This window comes from Balaenoptera ricei, chromosome 5 (assembly GCF_028023285.1).
Source record: "Balaenoptera ricei isolate mBalRic1 chromosome 5, mBalRic1.hap2, whole genome shotgun sequence".
NCBI lineage: Eukaryota > Metazoa > Chordata > Mammalia > Artiodactyla > Balaenopteridae > Balaenoptera > Balaenoptera ricei.
The window spans coordinates 18,494,798-18,518,166 of record NC_082643.1 but is presented as its reverse complement, the minus strand read 5'-3'; the positions used below and the strand labels follow the sequence as shown (position 1 = coordinate 18,518,166).

The 23,369-nt window shown below is 42.6% G+C and overlaps 1 protein-coding gene and 1 long non-coding RNA gene across 2 annotated transcripts in view; one reads left to right on the top strand and one right to left on the bottom strand.

Moving 5' to 3' along the window:
• Positions 1-7,321: 7,321 nt before the first annotated feature.
• LOC132365764 (uncharacterized) lies at positions 7,322-11,355 on the bottom strand. The gene is made up of 2 exons (XR_009503222.1): positions 11,177-11,355; positions 7,322-10,620 (listed from the first exon to the last, which is right to left on the bottom strand). It is a non-coding gene; the product is annotated as an uncharacterized LOC132365764 (long non-coding RNA).
• Positions 11,356-11,422: 67 nt separating this feature from the next.
• Positions 11,423-23,369, top strand: part of TSPAN5 (tetraspanin 5) — a 170,789-nt gene continuing 158,842 nt past the window's right edge. Inside the window, exon 1 of the mRNA XM_059922455.1 lies at positions 11,423-11,905. Within this exon, the coding sequence (XP_059778438.1) occupies positions 11,825-11,905 (81 nt within the window). The 5' untranslated portion in view covers positions 11,423-11,824. The remainder of the gene's footprint in view (positions 11,906-23,369) is intronic.

The window sequence follows — 23,369 nt, the reverse complement described above, 5'->3', positions numbered from 1 at the left end:
TGACTCTCCCTCCTTCTTCCTTTAATTTATATCAGCAGCCAGAGCAGCTGTGGATTGAAATACATATGTATTAATTTCCAGATTCCAGCCTTTGCTCCTCCTCCTCCCTTTCTCCTCTGCTTTTGGCCACTCCTTATCCGCGGAGACTGGGGTTGGTGCCTGAGCCCTGCACACTGAGGAGACGTTTACCCCAGCTATACATGTTGTCCGGGGGCTGTGGCTAGAGGTATATAATTATGATAATGATAGCACATCTTGGATTTACAGAGACTTCCCAGCGTACAAAGTACACTCACCTTCATTATCCCCAGAGATGACAAGGCTTGAATCCACACAGGGCAACTCCCTCCTACCAGGAGACTCAAGGAACACTTTGAAGAATGTGCTGAACTTAGAATTTCCCCAAATTCCCTGGTGATGAGCATTACCTGAGCCCTTGTTAAATAATCAGATTCCTGCACCCCGTATAGACCTACTAAAAATGAACATCTAGGGCAAGGGCCTGGGAATCTGTGTTTATGACAATAGCCCTAGATGGTTCTCATCACCAGACAAGGCTAGAAAACACTGCTCTGGAAAGATTTCCATTGTCCTCAGTGGCTCAGTGCTGGCAGTCCTGGGAGGACCCAATGACCAAAGTGCTGGGCATTTATATGTTGCCAGAGGTATGCCAACAGCTGGGTGCAAAGAGAGGCTGGGTGCCAGAGATTCTACCCAGGCTACATCCTTGGTCCTAGAGCAGTACTCCAGATGGTGGTGAATCCTGAGGGACTGAGGAGTTAAGAGGAAGGGGCAGGGTGTCTCTCAGTAACAGCGATTGACCCCCCTTTTTTTTGGCTATGCCACGTGGCTTGCAGGATCTTAGTTCTCTCACCAACTAATCGAACCTGGCCCCGGGCAGTGGAAGCCCAGAATCCCAACCACTGGAGCACCAGGGAATTCCCTTGACCCCCTCTTGATTGTCTTGGGCCCAACCTAGGTTTGTAGTTTGGAGGTGTTCTTCCTCCCGGGAGGGTTGACAGGTCCATTAGTATAACAGTATACAGAGCTCTTCCTCTACTTCCCAGAGAATCTTCCCTGTTCCAGATAGTCTTGGAGAGAATGTGGTGGCGACGGACCCGTGGGAGCAGAGGGGCAGGTAGAAGCTGAAGTTCTAGAAGCTGCAACTTGAGACCTTTCACATTTCTGGGGTTATATAAGGCAGCAAGTTGCTAGGGTTCAACCTGTTGTACTTTGGTTAACCCTAATTCATCATACTGAAGGAGGATGGTTCCTATTCTAAACCTCAAATTTTAGTTTCCCATGGTGATATTAGGTATTTATAGAGCAAATGTGAGCATAAAATTTTAGATTCCCAATGATCTTATGCCTGTTTTATTTTTAGAGGATAAATGACCATTGAATTGAAATAAAACAAAAGTTAGCTTTTAGTTATAAACCATTACTGTGTATTTTATTTCTAATCACAATCTTGTCACTCTGGGATTGACGAATTTGAAGAAACATGGAAATTTATTGGCTGTGGCTGTGAATCTAGTGATGTGGAGGTGCTGGATTTATGTATGTTAATTTGATTCATATGCAAGTCAAAACATGCATATTTTTAATCAGCAGATGGTTTAATATGCTTTCCACACTTGTAAAAAATGAAAAGTACTGCGAGCTATTTTTTGCCTTGTCACTCATTCTGTTGACAGTATTTATGGTGAACCCAGTGAATGTGGTGCATTTGGGTACAAGACAGAGTTACAAACACAGTAGAAATTAAGTCCCTTTTGTAGGAGAAGATATGATAAGCGTGGACACAGATTTTGCTCACTTTATGCTTTGAGGAGTGTTTCTCTAAGATTGTATGTGTCGTTTGAACTTTTATGACTCAAGTGGATTTCTTGTATATTAGAATTTCAGAGCTGCTTTATAACTATTTTTGTTTGACCTTCCATTGCCATTTTGTACTAAAGTTATTCATTCATTCACTCATTTATTCAGTAAATAATATGATACACCCAGCACATGTGGCATACTTGCAAGGCAATACACTACACAGAAATTTGATCCCTGCCCTCAAGGAGTTTGTGGTCTAATAGAAAAGGTTGCTGAGTGATTGATATAAAACCTCAGGTCATCAGCTTAGAAGGTAGCTAATCCTCTCACCACTGTATCCCCAGCTCACCTCAGCCATGTTGGATTCTCCTAGAAGGCTTGAGAGGGCCCAGAGCTCCTCTGGGAAGAGAGAAACACAGGTGGCTGGTCTCCTGTGTGAGACTGTGCACTAGAGAGGGGCCCCAGCTTCCTGATACGTCTTTCCAGAGAGTGTTTCTGCTCTCAACAGCCTTTGTTGTGTTTCTCCTGAACAATTAGCAAACAATTAAGTCTACAGGGGAAGCTCCTTGTTTAAAGGTATGCTTGGATAAATCCCTCTGTAAAACAGATCCTTTTATATGCAGTCATCTCTACATTTATTTTTACACTTCTATTAGATTTCCTAAAGTGAGGACACACACAACTCATAGCCTTAGAATGCATATATTGGACATTTAATTTTGATCATATTTAGACTTGAGTGAGTAACTTATTTCTATATTTTGAACTATTCTTCAGTTTGTTATTTCTTATAAGTGTAGACCTTTTTTATTGTGCTAAAATATATAGAACATAAAAGTTACCATTTTAACCATTTCTAAGCATATAGTTCAGTGGCATTAAGTAGTCACAGTGCAACCAGTCACAGTGCAACCATCACCACTATTCATTTCCAGAATTTTTCATCATCTCAAACAGAAACTCTGTATCTATTAAACAATAACTCTTCATTCTCTTTTCCCTCAATCCCTAGTAATCTCTATTCTACTTTGTGTCTCTATGAATTTGCCTTTTTTAGGTACTTCATATAAGTAGAACCATACAATATGTGTCCGTATGTGTCCGTCTTATTTCACTTAGCAGAATGTTTTCAAGATTCAGCCATGCTGTAGCATGTATCAAAATGTCCTTCCTTTTTAAGGCTGAGTAATATTCCATTGTATATATATCTGTATTTTGTTTATCCATTCATCTATTGAGGGACACTGGGCTGTTTCCACATTTTGGCTCTCCTGCTGCTATGAGCATTGGTAAACAAGTATCTCTTTGGTTCCCTGCTTTCATTTCTTTTGGGTATATACCTGGGAATGGAATTGCTGAATCATATGTTAATTCTGTTTAACTTTTTGAGGAACTGCCAAACTGTTTTCCACAATGGTTATAGCATTGTGGTTAATTATAAAGTTTAAAACTTATTCTTTCAGAGTCCTGAACTCATCCAAATAAATGATTCAGATATAAGACATTCAGTCTTCATAAATGGAACTAGTTTTTGTCCCTAGTAGTTGCACCTTAATGCTACTACTACAGAAAAGAAAGAAAAGAAAGGAAAAATAGAACTAGAAGAAGTTTTTTTATGACTCTGTATCACACTGTACTTCATTGGAATTGTAGCACTTAGTCCATTCTGACCTGTGTCCTTACCTCTGTTTGTCCATTTCTTCCATTTCACTCTTAGGGCAGAAATTATGACTATAGGTGCCTTAATGGGAGATGTGCTCAATAAATATTTGTTGTTGAATCGATTGATTTCTGCCTAATAAAACCTAAATGGATATCTGATGAATCTGCTAATATCTAGTCCCTGCTTCTGGACATTAAGTTCAATGTTCCACCAATTATAGTTCTATTGGAAAGAGATATATCACAGAAGCAAAGTTTTTAGACGGCAAAAGAAACCAAATGGTGAAAGAGGAAATTACTAGATATGATTAGCATGCCTAGTGTTAAATGGGGGCAGATTTTTATAAGGAGCTGAAATGCTTAACTGCAATATAATTTGATTTGGTGATGGATGAAAAGAAGGGTGGAGTTTGTGAGGTGGGAATGGAATTTTGAGATTGTTTAGAGGTAGGAGCGAGTTAGGAATGTAAGGGAGCATGCAAGAATGTTTGCCTTATGAGAAAGGAAACAAAGACCGATACGTGGTGGAAAAGGAAAACACTCAAGGGTTAGAGATACAGGGCAATGAGGTTAGAATCTTAACGGATAACCACAGCCTGGAAAATGAGATGGACTTGTTTCTATTCTGATGGAGGATTTCTCCGCACTATTTGGGGGCACTGGCAAATGGAAAATGTACTAGGTTTAAGTTTTTTTCTCTACAGAATGAGATCAATCATACAAAAATATTTGTTAATGAAGAAAATATATCAAAATATTGACAGTAGTTTTCTTTGGAAATGTTGTCATGCGGGAGTCTTTAAAATTTTTTTCTGAATTTTCTAAATATTGTATAATAAGGATATCCTACTTTGGAAATCAGAAAAAAAGTTAACATTTTTCTCTGAAAGTGCAGTTTCAGAAGTTCACCTAGGACTTCCCTGGTGGCGCAGTGGTTGAGAATCTGCCTGCCAATGCAGGGGACACGGGTTCGAGCCCTGGTCCGGGAAGATCCCACATACCGCGGAGCAACTAAGCCCGTGCGCCACAACTACTGAGCCCATGTGCCTAGAGCCCGTGCTCTGCAACAGGAGAAGCCACTGTAATGAGAAGCCTGTGCACCACAACGAAGACCAGCCCCCGCTCGCCGCAACTAGAGAAAGCCCATGCGCAGCAACGAAGACCCAACGCAGTCAAAAATAAAATAAATAAGTTATATAAAAAAAAGTTCACCAAGTGTTGATTAGGAATTTTTTGGTCTAAGCCATTGAAACAGGCTGATTTAATCAAGAGGGAAATTTACTCGGAGGAAATAAGCTAGCTTCCGGAACTAGAGGGAGGGCAGAAGAACCAGGAGGACCCTGAAGGTCCCAAGGGCAGCCTCAGACTTGTCCAGGGGCTGCAATGCATGAACTCCAGGTAGTTTTTGGTCTTTTCCTCCCTCTGTGCAGTAGCATGGAGGGAGCTTCTGACTGGCCAAATGTGTGTCATGCACCTGCCCCTGGTAAGGTGAGGGTAGGGCCTGGCACCTTGATTCAGAGGGAGGCCTCGCTGACTATTTCCAAAGCAGTAGGAAATTGAGGTGATATTTCCAAAAGGTGGAACAGCAACATCAACAAAATCAATGCCTGTGCTGTCATGTTTTGTGAAAGATAGAATTCATTTTATTACACAAGCAATTATAATTGATTTTTAAAAGTGAAACAACTGTGTTCTACATATGCTTCTTTAATCATATTTATGAGACAGATATGCTTTCTTTTTATGTTCTTCCTGGGGCCCTGAAAACTAGACTTCTTTAATGGGTATGTGTGGGCATGGGGCGAGAGGGGCACGGGGTGATACTGATTCTGGGGGATCCTTTGTTTTTTAGAGAAATATATATATATTTTAAATTAATTAATTATTTTTGGCTGTGTTGGGTCTTCGTTTCTGTGCGAGGGCTTTCTCTAGTTGCGGCAAGCGGGGACCACTCTTCATCGGGGTGCGCGGGCCTCTCACTATCGCGGCCTCTCTTGTTGCGGAGCACAGGCTCCAGACGCGCAGGCTCAGCAGTTGTGGCTCACGGGCCTAGTTGCTCCGCGGCATGTGGGATCTTCCCAGACCAGGGCTCGAACCCGAGTCCCCTGCATTAGCAGGCAGATTCTCAACCACTGCGCCACCAGGGAAGCCCAAAATATAATATTTTAATTTACTCACTTTTTGATGAAAGAACAGTAGGCACAATATTTGATTCATTAACTACAACAAATATTTATATTATGGCCAATTAAAAATGTTTTCAGTTGACCTCATTAGATAATGGATTTGAGGTGGGATGACTTGTTTTAATCAAGGTTCTTTGATTTGCAAATATGAGATGCCCACTCCAAAGTAGCTAAAGCCAAAATGGGGTGCAATGGAAGAATTCTATCTAAAAACTTCTTAAACCTCAAGGATAGGGTCCTCTTGAAGAAATCCAGAAATAGAAAGCCTTTAGCAGGGGCGGAAGCTTTTCAGAGCACAAAATGCACAACAGTTTGCGTGGCCCACATTGTCAGAGGCTCTGCCCCTGTTTCTCTTGGTGTTCGTGCTTCCTTCCTCTTTCTGCAGAGAGAGTGTGAGAGCCTTCCTCCTGGAAACACAGGCCCCTCAGCTCTCCTAAAAAACATCGCCTCCATTTCAGCCACATGCAGGGATTCCTTTGTTAAGGAATCCCAACATGGAGAGAGACAGACTCTGGCGCTGGCCTGGCGTGGATCCACCCAGGCCTGTCAGCCGTGAAGTATGAGTGTGGTCGGAGGTGGGGAAGCATTTTGTGGTTGAGAAAGTGAGAGAAAGGGGTGGGTGTAAGCTGGTCAGACTGTGCTAAAGGTTCCCCCTGTATTGTTGAAGATGGACAGGAACAGTTGGGGAAGAGAGGAGAGGGGAGGGAAAAGGAGAAGAAGGGTGGTACTGAGAGAAACGTGGAAACACTGGTGATGATTCAAGAAGAGAAAATCAAAGGGTCAGGAGAGAACGCCAAAAGGAGAGTGTTTAAAACAGAATACTTTGAGCTGCATGAAACTGAAAACCTCTCTCACAGTGCCTTAACTAACAAGTTCTCTCCTGTGACAGGAAGTCCTGAATAGGCTGAAGTCAGCCAGGCAATGATGGCATGAAGCCTAGGTTCTTTTCACTTTCTCACTCTGCCATGCTTGGTATGGTCTTTATTATTGTCAGGCTGTAGAGGACCCAGGTGTCACATCCAAACACAATTACATCCAAGGCCAAAAAGAAAACATCTCTTAGATGTGAGGAAACACCCAGAAGATTCTCCTTATTGGTCAGAATTGTATCTCATGCCCATTTCTGAACTGAACACTGGCAAGGGCCAGGTTTGGCTCACCCATTGGAGCTGACCTTCCCAGGCCTATGGCTGTGAAAAGAGGGGGGACATTGGAACATTAGGTGGGTAGACAACCACCAGTGCTGGCCACAGAGAAGGAAAAGAAAAATACAGGACTAGAGGAGCAGAGAGACAGACAGTGAAAGAGAGAGAGGAGGGAGGCAGAAAGTCGGTGGGGAGAGTGAAATAGAGAGAGGGAGTCAAGCTCACTCAATTTGGTGTCTTAGGTTAAAACGCTCTTGTCATATCTTGCTGTTCAGGCAACTATTAGAAGAACTTGCTTTACCTGTTCTTACTGCCATTTGAAAGGCTGATTAACTTTTCAGTAATTAAACTTATTAACCATTTTTTCAACCTCAGAATTATGAAGGAGATGGCTGTAGCTGTCTCCAGGGAGAAAATTACTCTCCTTTTTTTTCCTCCTTAAAATAGGCCAGAATTTATTGAGTCATGAAAGGTGGTGCTGAAATAAATATTATGATTACTTAGTTATTTGCTTATGTCTTTATTTATAATTTTATCTTTGTCATTGTAAAAGTAGTATAACCACATTAAATAAAAAAGAAACCAGAAACGTGAAAACAAAATCACCCACAATCCCACAGTTGAACAACCATTATTTGTCAAGAATTCACGCTTAACTTTTTTCAGATAATTGCATACAATTTTGTAGATTGATTTGTTTTCAAAACAGGTATATCATATACATGGTACAAATTTTGAAAACAAACAAAATACATATATATTTTTTATATATTGAAAAATAAAGCAGGCCTCCCTCCCATCATATCTTTAGGTCTCTAGTCTGCCCCCTGCCCCCCAAACCACTACTACCAGTTTATTTTCTTCTATACATAGCCTACCCATTAACAAGGAAATATGTGCATATATAAATTTTCCACTCTCCTTTGCCAACATGCTTTATTATTATTATTTTTTACAAAATGGTAGCCTACTCTGTATACTATTTTGCACCTTGCTTTTTTCATCTAACTTTTATATTACTTTGAGATATTTCCACAAAATTAAAATTGAACATTATAATGTATTCACACATTGCCACATACTCTTTAAATCATCCTCCTTTTTTAAAATTAATTTTTATTGGCATATAGCTGCTTTACGATGTGTTAGTTTCTACTGCACAGCAAAGTGAATCAGTTATATGTATATATATATCCCCTCAGTTTTTGGATTTCCTTCTGATTTAGGTCACCACAGAGCACTGAGTAGAGTTTCCTGTGCTATATAGTAGCTCTCATTAGTTATCTATTTTACACATATTAGTGTATATATGTCAATCCCAATCTCCCAATTCATCCCACTCCCCCTTCCCCCCTTGGTATCCTTAACTTTGGTCTCTACATCTGTGTCTCTATTTCTGCTTTGCAAATAAGTTCATCTGTACCATTTTTCTAGATTCCACATATAAGCGATTAGAATCATCATCCTTAATGTCTGTAAAAGTTTTGAGTAAATGATTTATCCTTTTCTTTTTTTTTGGCTGTGCCATGCGGCATGCTGGATCCTAGTTCCCCGACCGGGGGTCAAACCCATGCCTCCTGCATTGGGAGCCCACAGTCTTAACCACTGGACCACCAGGGAAGTCCCTGATTCATCCATTTTTAAATAAATATTTATCCAGCACCTGAAACATTGGCAGGATGCTAGTAATTCTAAGATGAAAAGGAAATGGAGCACACCCTTGAAGGAGACGTAGCAGAGTGGAAGAGACAGGGAGGGAAACGAGTAATTACAGGTAGTCTCCAAGGGCCAAAATGGGAGAGTGTAGGAGGCCTTGTGGGGATGAAAGAGGGAGCCTGGAAAATGCTGATCAAAAGTGTTGAGGATAAGTGAGAGAAGAGAGCTCAGCTCACAGACACAGGGCAAGGACAGTCTTTCAGGTAGAGACCAGGAATGATATGTGTAAAGCAGAGAAACATGAAGTAGCATCGTGGTCCAGGTGGCTATAGGGAGTTGGGTATAGCCCCTACCTCTAGCATCTTTAAGTTGTGGCCTAGTCTTCAATATAAATAATGCTGTGATATACAACTTGCAGCATATAACTTTCCCCATTTTTTGGAGTATGTCTCTGGCTAGATTCCCAGAAGTGGGACCTCTGAATCAAAATGTAGGAGCACCCTGACCTACAACATAGAGTCAAAATGCTTTCCAAATGGACAGTATCATTTTATAATGACACCCTCAATGTATGAGCAAACCATTGCTTATTATCTCTATATCTTTATCACTGGTTTGTTTTAACATGTATTTCTTTAATTACTATAAGGTTAATTTTCACCATATATTTATTACTATTTGATGTCTTTGTATGTGATTTATTTGTTTTCTGTTTATACTCAATAACTGAGATTCTATATTTTACTTTAGCTGTATGACCCCTACTTATAGATATTCATACTTTTTTTTTTAATATTTGCTGTCACTTTTTTTCTTTTTTTGGTTTAGGTTTCTGTCTAAAACAATGTTTGACACATAGAAGTTTTAGGTATTACCCAGTCATATCCATTGATCATTTCCTTCTATTGCTTCTAAGTTGAGGAATACTTCTACCCAGAGGTTTAACAAATAGTATTTTCTGGTTTGCTTTAAAAAATACATTTAACTCATAAATCCTCCTTGAACTTGCTTTTGACATATGAAATGAGAATTCAACTAGCCCCCCTGCCCCAAATTACCAGTGAGTTATCTGAACTTCCCCTTCTCTGTTGAGTTTTATTTCAAAGGTAAATCCTGCTTAGGGATCAACTCAGTCATCAATTGGATCTAATTTCTAGTCCTTTTCTGAGTTGTGTCATATCAGCTTAAGATAGAACTTTCCTTTGATTTATCCAGGAGTCTGCAGGAACTGTTTTATTTATGTACAGAAAGAATTACAATATAGCACCAGTAGGCTTAGGTAAAGCTTGTCAGTGCCTTCCTGTTAGTAGGGAATCTTCGGCTAAGGGCAGACTTTACCTTTGAAGCCCACCAGATTGGTGGTAGTACTATGCTGCGTGTTTTGGGTGGGTGGACGACACCTTTGAGGTAAAGAGGGTTATTTCATCCAAAGGGCTCAAGTCACTGTTAACCAGTGTCATAATTCTAGAACCTCCTGGTTCTTCCACCTTTGTGGGGACCCTGGCTCTTACCTGTGCCCTCAGTATAGCCCCAACCCCTCTCAAGGCCAAGCCTACTTAAGTGCGATTTATTGCAAGAAAAAGTAACTTCTTGCTCCTCCACGTAACAGGTTGTCACTTAGCTAGCTAGTTTTTGAGAAAAGTGAGAAGTAGTTAACCAGGGAAGCCCTACGACAAAGGTTCTCAAGCATACTTAAGTATCACGTGAGAGCTTAGGAAACATGCAGATTTCTGTGCCCAGTACCAGGTTACACGGGGTGGTACTGGAAAAATTTCCTGATCTCATCTCTTTGTAGCTTTCTGAAGCCTTAAAAAAATTCCCACAGATGTTTACACACAGTTCTGAGCGGTTCTTCATTCTTTTTCCATGCAATACTGGTACCCGCTTGTCAGCACCTGTGAAAGTGCTCCAGGCGGGAGGCAGATACACAACTAACGGGCACACCTTCTCAGGTAGGGCTCCAATCTAATTTCCAGGCACGTTCCGTCCTTCCTCAGAGGTCAAAAGCTTAACCGTTCATGATCTATAAACTCAATTCGGATTCCCTGGAAGACCGTCCTGGAACGCCTTGCTGGATTCCTTCTTAGAGTTAAGACCGGTCAAGTTCCTTCGGCACTATTCCGGGTTTCTGTTGTTGGCAACTGGCCCTAGGGCAAGGATTGTATCCCGGGTCAGGATTCCTTTGGGCCATCTCTCCTTCCTCGTCCCCATTTCTAGGATAAGCCTATTTCTCCCGCAGGTGGGGAGGTTGGGTTGGAGCCGCATTGGGATTCGGGGGCCTTTCCTATGCAACCCTCCCGATTCGCTCCCCCCCATTTCCCATCTCTCTTTTCTCCCCCTTCCCTAACACCTTATCCTTCCCCTTTGCTCCCAGCAAAGTCTACGACCCCTTTCCTCTCCGGCTCAGTGGCCCGGCGTCTTCTCTTGCCACAAAACCGGGTGGTGGAGCAGGGGGCGTGAGTGTGGCTACACCCAGGACGGAGGCTCGTCCGGGGGTCGCGGGGAGGATTCTCACTCAGGATCCCTACTGTCGCCCCAAAGCGACCCTTTCCCCCGCGTCCCTCCAGAAGCTGCCTGCTGCTGCCGGTGGCAGAGGGGGACCCGCTGCTCATCAACCCCCGTCACTCCTCCAGGCTGCTCCCAAGGGGCGTGCTCCCCGGGCACCCGTACTTCTCCCTCCGCCCCGCCATCCTCCCCACCTACCCCGCTGCAGGGCTCGCGGGTCGGCGGCGCTCCGGGCTGGCCTGAGGCGGGGCGAGGATGGAGGGACCAGCAGGAGCGGAGAGCGCTGGAAGGAGGGAGCGGCGCGCACACTTCGTCCCACCGCCATCCGGGAGAGCCCGGGCCCGTGCGCGCGCGCACCTCGCCGAGGCTCCGGCGGCGGGAGGCGGGCGGAGCTGCGGGCGGCGCGGGCGGAGCGATCGGCGGGCGGAGCGAGGGGTGGGAGGGAGCTCGCGAGCCGGCAGGCGGGCGAGGAGCGTCTCCTCCAGCATCTGCCGCGGCCGCGTTTGCCCGGAGACTGACCGACGGACAGATCGTCTGGCGGACGGGCTTGGGAGCTCGCCTTGTGCTCGGGGCCAGCTCCAGCGAAGCTCGGGGCTTGCAGCACGCGCTTCCCCGCCCGCTCGCGGCCACCCCGGCTCCGGCGGCCTCGGCGCGCGAGGGGCTGGAGGTGCGGGAGCCGCTCTCCGCAGGTCGGTCCCTGCGCTGCTCAGCCCCGGCCGCTGCGCTGCGCCGCGGCCCCCAAGCGGCGTCCCTGAGCCCCAGCTCCCCAACGTGCTGCTCCGAGCAACGGTGCTCCGGGGCTCCAAACTCGGGCTGCCGGGGCAAGTGTCTTCATGAACCCAGAGGATGTCCGGGAAGCATTACAAGGGTCCTGAAGTCAGTTGTTGCATCAAATATTTCATATTTGGCTTCAATGTCATATTTTGGGTAAGTTGGAGCGCTTCTGGGATTTCGGCTATCGTGGCCGATCGATTCGCGACGATTTCCCCCACGTTGCTCTCTGCCTTTACTTTTCGCAGCCCCTCGGGCGCTTGTCGGAGCACGGAGAGGCATCTGCCTTCCGCCTTTTCAGCCTGCGCGTTGGAGAGATAGACATTTAATCCTTTATAGGAACGCGAAGAGGTAAAAAGAAAAACCGAGCCGGAAAGGGGGCACCCAGGCCTTGGGGTGGCTTTTTAAGGGAGGAATAGCGTGGATGCAGATGAAAGAAAGGGCTCGGCAGTTTGAGAGATGAACAACCACTCGAATGAGATTTGCTCCCGGTGGGATATGGATGTTGGGCTGAGCGTGGTGTCATAACAGGGAAGGCTAATCGGGCAGACCCGACCCTGAGGTCCACCTTCTAACAAGGATCTGATTGGACGAGGGCTTGGCTCCGTGTTGCCGCGGCTGGTCTGTGCCATGTTCAGCGTGTATCTTCTTGCACCATCTCGGGCTTTGTGTAGGATGCAGATGCGGTGGTATATCGTTCTGTAATGTGCACGTAAATAACGCTTCCTGCACGCTCTTCGCCTTCATCTGGAAAGCGCTCCTTTTGCGTAATGGACTGACCAGTGGGCGTGTGGGGTGGAGGGATTTATTTCTCTCTCTGTATTATTGTCAGGATAATAAGAAGTCACCATCAACATATGTTTCAGTGTGTTCGTGCCTCACGTCCTCCTTTTTGAGGAGTGACATAGAGCGGGCCGTTTTGGGGAAACCTTGGAGAAATGCAGAGGAGAAGGTGTACGAGACATGTTTTATGGGGCTACCGGGAGAGCAAATGCTTGAAGGAAAGATTCAAACCATGCTCTGCTGGCACTACAATGTGCTGGGCACCTATTGTAATTAGGCTGGGTTGCCTACTCTTTTGTTTTGTTTGAATTCTTTTCCTTGATCTCACAAACATGTTCAGCAACCAGACAAAGAGTTCACTAGGGCAAGAGGAAAACGTTGGTTCAAAGACCGTGTTATTTTTCCTTTCCATCCCATCCCGTCCCATCCCGTCCCATCCCATCCTTTTCCTTACTGGGCACTCCTCCTGCCCCCCATTCTTCCCCCCATGGAAAGTAAAGATGGTGGTTGTCTGGGGTGGGGGTGGTTCTCCAAGTTGCTGTTCAGTGTAGGTTCAGTGTGAGATAAACAATAATCCAGTGGTGGGATCAATAATAATCCACGACAGTCTGAACACAGGGTATATTTATTTTGATTCTCCTTTAATTTTGGCCATACGATGTAAACCTATACATCGATGAGAATAGTTGTCAATATAGCTCTTTATATTCTTCTTTTTTCTGCCACACATTTACTAGGCTATTTTATTTTTATTTTCTGTTTTCTATAGGAGTACCTTGCACTGCTCATGCATGTTTTGCAAAAGGAGATGGAAGGGATTGGAGACCACTTTCTGTGTCAGCATGTCATCTGGCCTCAGGACTGATGATGAGGGGGGACACATGAATAAATATCAGATCTAGTCTTTCACAGGCCATATTTGCCAGGGATTGGACATGATTCCTGTCAGCAGTCACCCCCCTCCCTGCAGTCAAACACTGCTACAAATATAGGAAGGAGAAATTATTTTCTTTCCTTGCTTCCTTTTTTTCAACCCTTGTTGGAAATGTTTAAAAGTCACATTTCTGGGTGAGGCGTTTTGATTTTATCTGAATTTGAAACTTTCATGACTTTGAGAGTCAAGGACTACCGAATTGAGACTGGATCTTGTTGGCGTAGTGAGTCCAAGCCTCTTGATTCTACTTGGACACTTCCAAAAGTTGCACATTTCAGCTACTAGGCAACAAAAAGTACCCAGGGGCTTTCTCTGCAGTTTCATAGCAGGAGGTGGAAAAGAAATGAAGGGATTTGGGCTCGTTTCCCTGACAGTTTGGTGTAATTTTGTAGTGTACAGAGGCACATTGAGTATTTTCTGTGGATTAGGTTGTAGCAAAACCTCTGGAATTGTGGAGAGCTTCAAAGAATTGCAGAGTGCTTGCATAGAGAGTTCCAGAAGAGAGTCATGTCTTGTCTCATTCTGAAGGTCTTCCTCTCTTGGGGGAAGTTTTATGGGAAGCCTGAAAAGAGATGTAGGCTGTGGAACTAAACCAGCTGCCCTAGGCAGAATTGTTATGTAGAAGGGCCTCTGTTACAACGGCCCTTCTCTTACTCTGCTTTGTACACACCTTGTCCCTCCTTTCTGTGCCTAAAGCCTTCCACTCATATACGCCCTCATACCTTTCCTATCCTGTTGTCTGCTTCAAAATTACCCCATATTGGAATCTCTGAGTTTTTAGTACCCTGGTTTCTATAGTGTTGATCAGCAGGAAGGTAGTCATGACACTTGATCACAGTAACTCAGACTAAGATGTTATTGACTGAAGAACTGGGGTCAGGAATGGGCAGCCTGCTTCTGTAAATTTGTTATTGCTATTACAAATTCTGTAAATTTGTTTTTGCTACGTAACAAAAAACCCCAAAGCTTAGTGGTTTAAAATAAAACTTTATTATATCTGACAGTTCTGTGATTTGACCAGGCTCACCTGGGTGATTTGCACTTGGAATCGCCCATGCATTTGCAGTGAGATGTGGCTGGCTGGGCTGGAGTTAACTGAAGGCTCGCTGCAGGGGGATACCCAAGATGGTACCCTCACATGACTGGCAGTTGATGCTTGCTGAGAGCTCAGCCAGATTTGTTGGCTAGAGCACCTAAACGTGGCTTCTTCCTGTCTCTGAGACTGGCAGAAGAAACTTCCAGCCAGTGAAGGCTACTCCCGGAACTGGCCCAGTGTCAGTTTCATCTATTCCACTGGTTTAAGCTCGAGTGGAGCCTGCTCAATTTCAAAGTGCTGAAGAAGGAAATTCTCTCTTTTGTCAGACAAGTGTCAGGGTCGTGTGGGTTGTGGCCATCTTTGGAAAATACAGTCTTCTGCACTGAGCCTTAATTTCATTTATAAAGGAAAGATAACATTATCCAATAGAGTTGTAGATTCAAGGATGCAATCAGATAAGATATTACCCAGCACAGTGTCTCAGTATTTAACAAATGGTGAATATGGTCTGTGTCATTGTCTCCAGATTTTATACTAGTTCCATCCTGGCTATAAAACTTCTAGAATACCTTAGCCTGGTACTTTGGCATCATTACTACCAGGTAATGATGCTCCTCTTAATATCTGCCAAGGAGATGAGGCGAATGGATTCCATAGATTGGATCGTCATGTATTTGAAAAAAGCACTATGTATCAGTGGAAGCCTTGAATAACTTGGGAGAACCAAGTCATTTTTCTCTTCTCTTTGCTATACAAAGATTAGAAAGCCTTGGATCCTTGAGGCCAAATTTCTCTTTGATGTGCTTGCAAATATTACATTGTATCTTTAAGTGGAGGTTTACCCAGGTTTGATGGCAGAATGTTGCATCTCATTTGTTTCCACAGGGTTTAAATTCAGAGAGGAGAGAGATTTAGGGAACCTTGCCGGGGCCATAAGTAGGAAGTCTTATCTTAAGATTCACTATAAATTGTAAGATGTTCTGGAATGATGATACATCAGCAGTTTATAAGTCATAATTTTTGTTTTAATTTGCTAGACATCTGTTAGCTTCGATGGCAACCATATGGGAGTCTAAACTGCCTTTTGAATTACAAGGAGATGGTAGGAAGAAAGCTAAATATGGTTATGAAAGTGTCAAATGGGAAGAGTGTAAGAAGGGTGTATAGACCTAAGTGGGGAAAGTAATTGAATACTGACTTGCTTGCTCTGGCCTCTCACTCCTGGGTCAGTGAGAAGGCACTGAAGCATTCTCACTTGATGATATGCCTGGAAGATTGAAATAAAGCCAAGGGGAAAAGTTGGAAAACCAAATAATGTTTCACCCACCATAAAATTGCCGAGGTGAGCTCATTTAGATGGATCACTCTGTCTTACTTAGTATGTCCACAGTAATCGTTAGTCCCTGGCAAAAGGTGACAGTAACCTGTATTTTAACAGAGCTTTATAATTACGACGTCTTTCTTCTAAGCATCTCAAAGCGTCTTACAAGCATATTATGACATCTTTGTGACAGATGTAGAAATTGGAGAACAGAGACGTGGAGTGACTTTTGAAGAACGTAACAGGGTTCACTTTTGGAGTGTTAAGTCTCTTTCAATAACTATAGCCCTAGCTTCTCATTTGAATCTTATTTTAGAAGATGCTTGTTATTCTAAAATAAAACATCAAGTAAGTCATTTACATCTGTTCATAATTGAAAAGTGATAAAGTTTTTGCATATGTCTAACACCACCCGCAAGCACACAAAAGTTAGGATGAAAATGTTAAGAGTATGATAGAATAATAAACTATTGTGTAGTCTACTGAAAATTCATAAATGAAAAATGGAGTATTAAAGATTGTTATTAAAGTGTTATTAAAGTGTTCTTGAGTCACATGCTTCTTTCTATATGTAACACTGATGCCTGTCTTAAAATTCTAACTGCAGGCTTCTGAATCACCGTCCTTCACTAGAATATAAGGTCTCCAACTGCAGGGACTGTCTCTCAGTTATTTTCATAAGCTCAGTGTCTAGCATATTGTCTGAAACAGTAGGTGTTTAATAAATGTTTGTTGAATGAATGAATTATGAAATCATTGGAGAGTACATAGGCATCATCTCCTCTAACTTACTATTCAGTGAGGCGTTTTCTCTCTAACATCCTTCCAACCCTCCTTAGGATGGATCTGTTTGGGGACCACTTTAATCATTTGAGAGTTTCATCTTTCCTGCAAACTAGGTGTAGTTTTCCCTTGGAACTTCCATCTTCCTAATATACTGTTGTTGATTTTTAATTTTATTTTGAAACTGTCTCATACCTGCAGAGAAATTGCAAGTAGTACAATTTGTTTTTATCCTGAATCATCTGAGAAAAAGTTGCCAGCATGATGGCTATAACACCGATACTTAAGTGTATATGTTCTAGGATGTTCTCCTAGATAACCACAGTATAGCCATCAAAGCCAGGAAATTACCACTGATAAATTACCACCATCTAAATCTTAGATCTCATTCAAGTTTCCGGTTGTTCCAATCATGTCTTCTAAAGCAAAGAAATTCCGTTCAGAAGACACATTGTATTTAGTTGGATCTTTTTAGTCTCTTTCAGTCTTTCACTGTCAGTGTCTTGACACTTCGGAAGATTTTAAACTAGTTATTTTGTAGAATGTCCCTCAATTTGTGTTGGTCTGCCATTTTTTCATTCTTAGATTCAGGCTGTGCATCTTTGGCAGGAGAATTACAGAAAGGGTGCTGCGGTCCTCTCATTGCATCCATCAAGTGGCACTGATTTCTGTTTGTGTTTGTTCCGTTGCTGATGATGGTTACTTGATTAAAGTGTTGTCTGCCGAATTTCTCCACCGTAAAGTATGACTCTTTTCCCTTTTGTAATTTATACATATTTTGTGGCAAGTTATTGTGAAATTATGTGTTAAAAAGCCCATTCCTCATCAGAATTTTGATTGATTAAGTAATTAATTAATTAATATCAGTAAGAACTTTTGGTCTCTTTTTTTCCAGTATGTTTTAATTAAACTGTTACTCTCATTACTTACTTTGATGTTCCCATTAGTTCCAGGTTTGGCAGTCTTTTCATGCCCTTTAACTCCCATCACTCTTTGAGCCCTTCTTCGCTTTCTGGCAGAACAACATGTTCCAAGCTCATCTTTTGTATCAGCCATTGTCCCCAATGAGCCCTGGTTCCTTTGCACAGAGAATGATATTTAGAAGCCAAGATCTGGTTGCTAAGTGTGCTCATTGCTTTGAGGCTATCACCACCCCTGGGGCCTCTGAGTGGACAGGACTATGGGATATGTGTATGTATATACACATATGTACACATACACACGTTTACATCTGCATTTCTATATCCAGCTACATATTTGGAAAACCACGAGTTCACACTGGTATCTCAAATCCCTCTCTGACACGACAGGGTTTATTTTAGGTTTTTCCTTTTCCATATTTATAACTACCTTCTTTGACAGTGAGAATCCTAGCTCCCATTGTTGTTAACGATTTACTTATTTGATTAAGTCTCCCCTTACGTAGGCAGTCTTCCACTGCTGCCCCTGCCCTCCCATGGTTGCCCTCCTTAACGGCTTTTGCTCCAGCATGCCGTGCCACAACCTACTTCCCACCGTGAACACCTTTCTCTGATACCCTGCTCTGGGCTTCCACATCCCTCCCCATACCTGTTCCTGGACAAAGGCTTACCTTCCCTTGTCCCCACTTTAGGACTGAATTTTTCAGGAAGGAGAAGGGGAAGGGCCTAGGTTACTCTTATACGATACAATATAAGACTTATCTCCCTGTGCACAGACCTTCGTTCTTTAAAAATAGCCATGATGTCATTCCTAAACCCTCTGCTTTCCATCTTTAAAGGCTCGTGGTTTTTCCATGTCTTCTTCATACACTATTTCCAGATTGTTCTTTGCCCTGATTAAGGTACTCTGCCTATGGTCCCATTTGGACACACCTCCATTAATGTAGCGACCAGAATGAAACACGTTTTTCACACACCATTCCTACCATCCAGAGAGCGGTGGGTTGTTATTCTCAAACTCCCCCTTAAGTCTCTAGCCCAGGAGGCAGAAGCCTGGATTCATCTTTGAGTAAGTTACTCTCACACATTATTTTCTCAGTTGCTCATCTAAAATATGGCGAAAATAATTCCAATAGCTTGCAGAGCTGTTATCCAGTATTAAATGAGATCATGCATATGAAGGTGCTTTCTACAAGGTAAATCTCTCGGTACAAATAGTAGTTATTAACCCAGGCTAAACTGCACATGCTTTTCCTGGCAGCCAGAGAACATAGTTGGCTCAAGTTGCATTTCTAGTGAAATGAAACCTTCACCTCTTTTTCACGTGAACTTCTGTTACACCCATCTCCCTAGACTAAGTGCTAATCAGAAGCCCGAACCCTCCAGTTAATTATTTGAATTTAGGTTTAATACTACATATTTATTCCATTTAAATGTCTTATTCTGACCCGGTGGTTTTCAAACCATGCTACCAGCTGCACTAGGCTTCCTTGAGGTGTACCGGGGCCTGAGTGGGTTTCTGCCCTCTTTCCCCTGGAGAAGCTCAGCCAGTAGGTTTGATATTTTGAGATATCCTGAAGGGTTTTGCTTGCAAAAAGGGGTCTACTGCTTAAACAAACAATTGAAAACCACCATTCTAGCCTTCAGATAATTTTAAATCTTGAAGGTCAAGGCATGTTTAGAAAAAATTATTCCTCATATGGGTTTTTCTCCTATGGGTTTTTCTTCATGCGTAGGACGTCCCTCTCCCTGATCAGGGGTGACTTCTGTAGGATTAGTTGGTATTTCAGGTGCCTTTATAGACACAGCAGCATAATCAGTGAATTGTTAGGAAATTTCAGTCTGATTCTGATTCTGTAGGTCCGGGATGGGGCCCTGGACTCATTCTGTAGGTCCACCAGGGAGTCTGATTCTGTAGGTCCAGGGAATCTGATTCTGTAGGTCCGGGATGGGGCCCTGGACTTAGTGGGGATTTTTTTGGCTTTTTTTGTTTTTAATCCCTGCAGGTGATTTTGATGCCCAGCTGAGGTGGAGAAGCTCTAGCTTGTTTTTCTTGGCAAGATGTGGCATCTCTTGCCATTACTCTCTGGAGGGGGAGCTGGGAGTGGGTGGTACAGGGCTATGACCAAATGGTGACTGATTTCACCAGCACATGAAGCTAGTGTTCTTTGCTTATGAGAAAAAAATAATGTGGCCTATTTTATCCCTCATGGAATTTTTTTTATTAATCCAAAAATGCCAGTTTATTTTTAAACCTGAAAGCCCTAAAAACAAAATGAGAAAATCTCTGCTAAAGAGAACCTCTTGTGCTGCAATTAGTAGGCTGAAAATTAGCATCGTATAGGGATAGGAGCTAGTTATTTATTCGACAGGAACATTGAAGAAATAGACATTTGTTCCTTTGCCCTTGCTGTCCTGCACACTTCAGCACAGTGGGCTGGGTCTAACCACAGATGCAAGACAGTGAACGGTCCTCCCCTCCACAAACCAGCCTCCCTGTCCAAGGTGCCCTTCCTTGCAGGCTGTTTCCAGAGGCTTCCTTCCGTGCCCCCAGCCCTGAGTATCTTGATCTGGGGGTGGGGAGAAGGGGAGTTGCTTTCTGCACCTCTGTGGCAGTTCCGTTGACTTCCCTCTGCTGTCATGCCAAGCAGGGACATTTCTTCTCTCGTATCCAAGTTTGCAGCACTGTCACAGAGAGCTGACAGTAAAGCAAACACAGGAGACTCAAACCTGATATTTGTCAGTTTTCCTTACAAAGAAAAGTTTCAATGTAGAACATTCAGAGTGTGCACAATAAAGTTTTTCATTTTTTCCCCTGATGTCTTCCTTTTCATCTACCTCCTTTAGAAACAAAAAAATTAGGTATTCAATTATGGCTAGGCACCTAAAGTGGAAATCTTTTGAAAGAAATAAAATTTTGAATAAAAATCTAAACGATTTCTCTGAGATGTTTTACTGGGGCATAGTTATAAGCACTCCTAAACAAACATACCCAGAATGGCATACATACCCTGTGGTTAGCACTACGGTATTATCTGTCTGTACATAAAGGATTGTTAATTATGAAATGTAAGGTATAATTTTTAAGTAATGTAATCACCAACCTCAATAACAAAATATCAATAGTATTTGGGAGTGTTTGGCCAAACATTTTGGCTCTTCTCATTGAAAAGGCATAGTGATGTTCTATACCTCTTCCAGCTACTATTTACTATTTGGATAAGTATTGCAAGACATAGGGCTCTTTTTACTTGTTGAAAAATTTCTTTCTAAATTATAGTTGGCACTTAGTCCCGAATTTCTAAAAATCTGGAGGGAACAGCTGTTGCTCTAATAAATATTCAGGCCAGCTATTTTAATGCTTTGTACTTAAGTCATCCTAATAAAAGAGGAATACTTGACTTAAGCATTTCTCAAAGTATAATGTTTTGCTTCCAACAAAAATTTCCCCCAACTGTTAATATTTCCCCCAAAGCAGCCTTAAAACTTAATTCTGCCAAGTAAGTAGTTCTAATTACTCCTGAAGCATTTAATGCCCAAACTCAGTTTTCCTGTTTTAAGGTACAGTCCTATCAATATAGCTCAGTCCCTTAACTTGTGAAGATTCCACAGCCACTGACGTTTAAGGAAAATTCTTTATAGGGTCTAGTATTAGAGAGTGATAAAAGGTTTATGCTGAGTTGGGCATTCTGGTGCTCCGGTGGTAGGCAGGCAGAAGTCTGGTGTTAAGGAGTTTGGATTTTGAGTATGTCTGGATTTTTACCCAGCTCCATTCGCAGGCTTGTGATCTCAGACAGGCTACTTACTCACCTTAAGGTTATGTCTCCCCAGCTGCAAAATGGCATTCTTAGCAGTAGTATTAATGTTGTTATCAGTAATATTAAGACCCAACATCTACCTCAGAGTCATGAGGATTAGAGGAGTTAATATGTATAAAATGCTTGGAATAATCAATAGGTATTAGCAATTATTACTCTATTCTCCTCAACACCCATAATTTCATTTGGTGGTTTTTTTCTTGACTTCTTTCAGAACCATTACAGTAATCTTACACTGTAACATATATTTTTTGTTCTCTGTAATGTTCTGCCTACATAAGTACATTCCCAAAATAACTAAAGGAAAAAAAAAGATCTAACAAATGTTCACAATGTTCTTTTCATTGTAATGAATAGCATGTAATTCTTATCATGGATACCAGACCATGAATTCATGTCTATTGTTTGTTGTTAATTTTACCATTTTTCTTTACCCGTTAGCTTCACTCTTCTTCATTTTCTTTGCAAAATGAAACTGTCTCATATTGGTGTTTTGTACTGGGAAGTTGAGTTTCTGATGTTGGACTCTGGTATTAGGCCTAACACCTGGGAGAAATAGAAACAGTTTATTAAAATCTGTTAAATCTGGATATTTTGGAAATACCTAGATGGCTGTAAGTATATATATTTAGCTTTTATGGCGTCATAAGTCCTGTATATTTTGGTCATTGTTTTCCTCTGTATTTCCGACACATTCTTTAGTCTGTGAAGGTGAACAGTGAGTCAGCAACACAGATAATTCAGGCTTTCCCCTTGGATGTCTTTCCAACTGATGAAGGAGTAGGATTTTGGCCTGAACTACCTGGATCATTGACTAACTGGGCCACCCATCTTGGGAATGAGTGACCGCCTGGCTTCTCCTTCGAAGCGTTATTGGGATGCCCTGAGCTGTGCTCCAGTACTGTCACCTGACGCGGAAGACCTGGGCTGCCCTATTTCCAAAGCATGATTCTCTCTCTAACGGGGCTCAGCTCTGGGAGAAAAGGCCAGGACATGCTAATTCAGTAGGTCCAAGGAGGCTTGGCACTCATTCCCATGCTGAAGATGTGCAGAAAGCCCCAGCCCTTGAAGGGGGAGAGGAGGGATAAAGGGGAGGGTTAGGTAGAATTTTTACTGTAGTATTCATTAGTAAAAAAGATGATTTGTGTGGCATGATAGGACATTATAGGAGCGTATTTAAAGTCATGTTGGCTTACTGTAGCATCCCCAACGCTGCCACTTTAGGTCCACTCACTGACCTCACGATCCACTGATGCTTTGTGACTCCCTGTGGGGAGTTTCCTCCTCGTCCCCAGCCCTCTGCTAGCTGGTTTCGCTGAGTGTCTGAAGGATGGCCACCTGATTAGCCAAAGCAGCGAATCTCAAAGCTCAGTCATTTGCAAACTGCCTGCATGGTTCTGGACAAACTTTTATGCCACCCCAGAGTTTTGTAAAATTTAAGTCACGTGGGAATCTCGTTTAAAATGCAGATTCTGATTCGGTAGGTGTGAGAGGGGCCGAAGATCCGGTACCTTAACACGCTCCCAGGTGAGGCTGGTATTCCTGGTCCACTGATCTCATTTTCAGTTTCAAGGATCTAGACCATATCAAACGTATTCTTTCCCTTTAAATCGACTCCGTTTTTAAACCTTAAATGCATTTATTTAAAAAGGAAACTTGAAAAATATCACTATTCAAATACATACAATGACAATAATATGGCTTGTTAACTTCTAGGTAGCTCTTGGTGCCTGCTGGCAGGCCTGACTCGGAGGCTTATTTTCCTTTGTTACAGTGGAAGTTAACAAGTGTACAAAGCATTCAACATCCTGGGATCAAATGGAGACTTTCTCCTTGACTAGACCAGAGGATTAAAAGAGAATTGAAAAGGAAATGACTTTCTTATTTAAGGTTATTTAATGCTGTATTCTAAAATTGTCTCCTCTGGCACCCCAGGTCACCAGGGAATCTCACTTTGGGGAACACTGCTTTTAAGTAATTTGCAGGAAGACATGCATTTATAAGCTGAAACCTATTAGCAAGATG